This window comes from Fukomys damarensis, unplaced genomic scaffold, assembly GCF_012274545.1.
Source record: "Fukomys damarensis isolate Sample0158 unplaced genomic scaffold, DMR_v1.0_HiC HiC_scaffold_27, whole genome shotgun sequence".
Classification (NCBI taxonomy): Eukaryota; Metazoa; Chordata; class Mammalia; order Rodentia; family Bathyergidae; genus Fukomys; species Fukomys damarensis.
In genome coordinates this window covers 1,200,309-1,205,180 of record NW_022900939.1, presented here as the reverse complement: position 1 = coordinate 1,205,180, position 4,872 = coordinate 1,200,309, and the positions used below count along the sequence as shown (strand labels likewise).

At 62.0% G+C, this 4,872-nt stretch overlaps 2 protein-coding genes across 3 annotated transcripts in view; one reads left to right on the top strand and one right to left on the bottom strand.

Moving 5' to 3' along the window:
• Window positions 1–430: 430 nt before the first annotated feature.
• LOC104868315 lies at window positions 431–3,162 on the bottom strand. 2 transcript variants are annotated; one of them, XM_019208797.2, is made up of 3 exons: window positions 1,551–3,162; window positions 1,281–1,453; window positions 431–1,081 (listed from the first exon to the last, which is right to left on the bottom strand). In XM_019208797.2, the coding sequence occupies exons 1-3, from the start codon at window positions 1,835–1,837 to the stop codon at window positions 555–557; spliced, it is 987 nt and encodes a 328-aa protein (XP_019064342.2). In that variant the 5' UTR covers window positions 1,838–3,162; the 3' UTR covers window positions 431–554. The 2 variants fall into 2 exon arrangements, 1 of the variants encoding a protein (XP_019064342.2); XR_004514578.1 differs by having other exon boundaries at window positions 431–1,460.
• Window positions 3,163–4,747: 1,585 nt separating this feature from the next.
• Window positions 4,748–4,872, top strand: part of Ccdc86 (coiled-coil domain containing 86) — a 3,549-nt gene continuing 3,424 nt past the window's right edge. Inside the window, exon 1 of the mRNA XM_019208787.1 lies at window positions 4,748–4,870. Within this exon, the coding sequence (XP_019064332.1) occupies window positions 4,748–4,870 (123 nt within the window). The remainder of the gene's footprint in view (window positions 4,871–4,872) is intronic.

Here is a 4,872-nt window from a genome sequence, read left to right as displayed (position 1 = left end):
GCCAGGCGGACATGCTGGTGCCTTTGCAGCCTCACAAGTGTCCTGGTAACAGGTGTGCCATACTGTTGGCTGAGCCCACCTGGTTCTCAGTGAAGGGACAGGGACCTCACGACCTCACTGCACAGCCCTAGGACAAGAAGAGCACGCACACGTGCCAGCTTAGGAAAATGCCACCTTCTGCAGCCCGGGTTCCGGCTTCCCCAAAAGCAGGCTATCTCCATCTACCCAGAGTCAGACATGGAGAGCAAAAGCCACCAAGCAAGTGGAGATCATATCTGGGTGTTGTGTAACGTTTCACTTTGAGCAGAAAAAGAGCAGCAGAATGGCTCACTTGCACGCTGATCAGCCCCGCCCATGGGGAAGGAAGGCCAGAAGTTTCCAGCTCATCTCAAAGACTAGAAAACACAGACATCCCTAGAGAGGACTTGTTCTGGATTTAAATCGAGGGCTTCAAACACAAGCAAAGCGGGCAGCTGAAACCACACATGTTTAGCAAGCAGAGTTCTGGCCACAGTTGCACACCAGGCCTGTGCCCATCCAAGTTCACACCTTGATCACCAGCCTGGGGCTAAGTTTGCGAAGGCCCCTGTGGGTGGCAGCTGTCCCTCACCACCAGGAAGCTGGCATCTTTTTATGGTTTTTAACTCACTGCAACCCCTGATATCCTTTCCAATCTGTAAATGTGTGAGTGGTGCACTCAGGGAGGCCGTCTGTTTGCTCCTGTGGTGGTCTTTTGGCAGCACAGGCAGCACAGGCGGCCCAGGCAATAAGCCACCTGGGTCCCGTGGGCTGGGCAGCCGCTCTGCCCAGCTCCTGGGCCTCAGATGTGCTGCCTGCCAGGAGGGCATGGCAGTGGTGCAGTCTGTGCCAACAGCCGAGGCAGAGCTGGGGCTGGCTTGAGTCCACGCCAGGATGGAAGACGGTGGACAGCAAGATCCCCTCCACGAGAGCCAGGTGCGGCGGCTGTGGTGCGGGAAAGGAGCTCCGCTGGGCCGAGGCCAGGTGTCCACAGGCTGCTGTGGACAGAGCCGCGTACTGCGCAAGGACGGCTGAGGCAGTACGGCACTGGTGACGGAGGACACTGTAGAGAAGCCAAGGGTTAGAGGAAAGGAGAGGAGAGGGATAACTAAACAAGGAGCAGTAACTCACCGTGAAACTCTATAACTGTCCGGTCTTAGGAACCAAGAGTCACGTGCACGCGTGCGTGCATGCGTGTGTGTGTGTGTGTGTGTGTGTGTGTGTGCGCGCGCGCATGTGTGCCTGGCTGTGGTGTCCCTCACCTCTCTGTGGACACAGTGACTCCCAGCCGTGCACCTCTGGCAGCACTGTGTGGGGCTGCAGCTCATCCACCTCAAGTTCAGCCTGTTCAGAATCAAGGGTGTCGCACCCAGACCAGGGTGAGCTCTGTTCCATCCAGGCAGCAAGCCTGACTGCCCTCCCTTGGGCTGAAGTCCTGCAAACTTCAGATGAATTTGCTAACTAAATAAACAAGAAGACAGCCGTGAGCTCGGCCCTGGTCCTGGCCGAGACAAAGAAGGAAAGCTCTTCACCTGCGGCCACTTGTCCCTTGGTCCAGCTTGCAGAGGTGCCGCCCCGGCCGTACTGGGCAGTGTCTGGGAGGGAGCCCTAGGGTGTGGGCGTAATTGACACAAGGGTTACAGCAGCTGCCTCCAGCTGGAGTCTGGAAACCAGGAGCCTGCAGCTTCAGAGCAGAGGGACAGAGGATGTCGTCCGTCCCAGGCCGGCTGGGCGTCCCGTGTGAGCCCACTGTCAAAGGCGGGGGCAGCGGGCTCTGGCCCCACAGCCACAGCAGCAGCGAGACGCCGCTCGGCACCATGGAGTCCCGGCCCACAGGCAGTGCCACACAGTCAGGGGGGCCCGCTCAGCTCGCTGACCTCACTGTGCTTCCCCCGCTCCCCAGCCTCTCTCCGAGCAGTCAGGTGACAGCCAAGATGACCCTCACACCCACTGCACCCCGTCCGCGCCCGTCTGGGAGGGCCTGGAGGTGCCACACCTCCCACCTGTGCAGGTGTGCGTTTCCACCCACCCTCCCACGGCCCCCTCAGGTGGGGGGTGTGCCCCGAGGCTGGCGAGGAGGCCTGGCCCCCACCATGCAGCCCCCCGTGTCAGGGCCAGGGGGCCCCTTCCTGTTTCAGCAGAATCTGCAGATGCCTGCGCGATCAGATAACTGCACACTCCTGAGGCTGCCGCAGCTTTGAGGAGGGGCCCTTCCATTCCAGTGGGCAGAGCCCTCTGCGCGCTGCCTGGCCCGTGGGGACATCAGGGCAGCCCTGGGTCCAGTCACACTCCCGCCTTCGCCCCACCTGCCCTCTGCTGAGGTCGGGATCACAGACGGGGCTGGATGTGAGGACCAGGTGGTTGCCTCTGTCCTGCTCTGGCTCCTGACCACACTGCAGAGGGAGGGGACAGCATGGGAGGTGGGGCTGGACCCCACATGGCCAAGAAGGATAGAGGGACGGGTGGTCCACCAGCCAGCTGCTCCGTCCCAGGTCTCACAGAAAACACGTGGCAGCAGTGCGGACCACACCCTGCCTGACTCCAGAGCCATCAGTAGAGCACTGCCAGGCCAAGGAGCCGGCCCAAAGTCGGGGGCCACACATGGAGGGGGTGGGGCCCAGGGCTGCGGAGGGGCCTGGGCAGCGGCCTTCATCGAGTCTGGGTCTGCCCCCGGGAAGGGGTCTGGCAGCACAGCCTGGAGGAGGTAACCAAGGTAACTCAAGCTCTGCTGAGTGGACTGAAGGAAACCAGGGCCTCCCGCAGGCTCAGACAGAGATCAGAGACTGCGGACAGAAGACACCGTCGCAGCCCAGCCCTGGGCCTCTGCCCAGCCATTCCAGAGGCTCTGAAGATGCCCACGCCCCCACTGGGTGCCAGGGCCAGACACACCTGTCACTCACTACCCACCAGGCCTCCTGGGTGCCCACTTGGTCCCTAGGGCGCCAGGCCAGGAGGGCGACTGTCAGCCCCAGCTCTGGGCTCCAAAAGTGTTTGTTGAATGACTGGGAGGATTCTCATCAGGACCAGGTCACTTTTGTGCACAACACAGGCTCCAGCCTTCTGGGGTCTCTGGGGAACGGCAGAGAAGGCCCCTCGTGCTCCCCAGAAGGCAAGCAGACTGAGGTGCGTGCCACAGAGAGCAAAACAGTGTTAGGAACCACAGGTTCCCGACAGCCACCGCCACATCAGGCTCCTGTGACAACACCAAACATCTCCCCTGGGCCCTTGCCCACAATAAGGACAAGCTGAGCCCATGGGAGTGGGGGCTGCGGGCAGAGCTCCCCCGAGGTGGATTACTGAGCACACACATAGAGGGCCCACAATGGCCCTGCCACACCTCTGTGTGAACTGAGATGGCCCCAGAATGCTTCTGTAGGGCTAGGGTGGGTCCATCTGCGCTTGTGAGGGACCCTTCCAGCTAGAACAGCAGGCAGGAAGTGGCAGGAGCCTCAGAGGCCTACAACGTCACACAGCCGCCCTGGTCACCCACGTGGGCTTGGTTCTGAGCACCACACACTCGGGCCTCCAGAGAATCTGAGTAACCGGCACAGCCTCCCTTCTGAGTTGGGTGAGGGGCCCGAGCTGCTCCTGCAACAGGGGTGCACTGGAGGAGTGACAGAGGCAGGAGGGACCTCCCTGCGGGGGGTTCCCCCTTGGGGCACTGAGTCCACACAGGGACTCAGCTGAATTTGTCCTGGCGCATTGGGCCGCTGTGTGGTGATCCAGATTCTCCTGCACTCCTCCATCCTCAGGAAACTTCCTGGTATTCCTCTCCCACCTCCTCACCGTCTGACTCCCTGCTTCGCGGACTCAGCTGTGGCTGCGCTCTGGCCGTCTCCTCTGGCCCCAGCGTCTGAGACAACTTCCCAGGCCTCTCAGAACCCCCAGCTGGACACATAGTGGTTTCTAAAAGCAGCCACTGGGCCTGGGGGCGTGGCTACCGGCAGCTCGAAGCTGGGAAGAGCCGGGGGTGCAGGGGCCCCTTCCGCAGCGTGCTTCCCCAGAAGCAGCGGCATCCGGGGTCACACGCAAAGGGGCCTCAAGGCAGCCTTCTGGGGCACAGCCCCGGCGAGGCCCTATCTGTGACAGAAGGCGCCCCCGAGAGTGCAAGGCGGGCAGGCTCGGGCTCAGGGGCAGAGCCACTATCCGCAGCGAGGAAGGTGGCAGAGGACCCGAGCTGCACCTGGAGGAGGCAGCAGGTGGCCCAGGTGTCCGCGCGATCGGGACAGGTGCTGCACCGCCGCCTCGCCTTCACTGCCACGAGATGCACTGGTCAGGGTGTGGGCGCGATCTCCCACTCCGGGAGGCTGGGGCCACCGCCGGTGCACCAAGCAGCTAGTGCAAAGTCGCCTGCAACGAGCAAGTGAAGAAACCGAGGCCAACCGCATGCGGGACCTTTTTCCAATCCTATTCTCTCCTCCATCTGGGGCCCTCTTTCTCTTTTCTGCGCTCTGTCCTTTAACCCCAGGAAAGAGCATTTGCAAGAGAGGCAAACGCGAATCCCAGGAAAAACAAGCATTTGGTGCATCACAGTGCACGGCACACTGCGCACGCGCCCGCCAGACACACACCCTTGCCTCTTCGCCCCTCACTAATATGGCCGCCTCGGCGACAGCCCTTCCTGCGCACACGGACCGGCGCTCTCTGACGTCATAGGAGGGCGCCGGTAGTCCCAGAAGTGGGCGAAGGCTGCACGTGGACTCCTGTTTGGAAACTTTCGGGTCGGGCCATGGATACCCCGCTAAGGCGCAGCCGGCGGCTGGAAGGCCTAATGCCCGAGGCCGTGGAGAACCTCACCTCAGCTGGACGCGAGAGACGAGCCCTTGTGAGATTCGAGTCGGGCCCCGAGGAAGT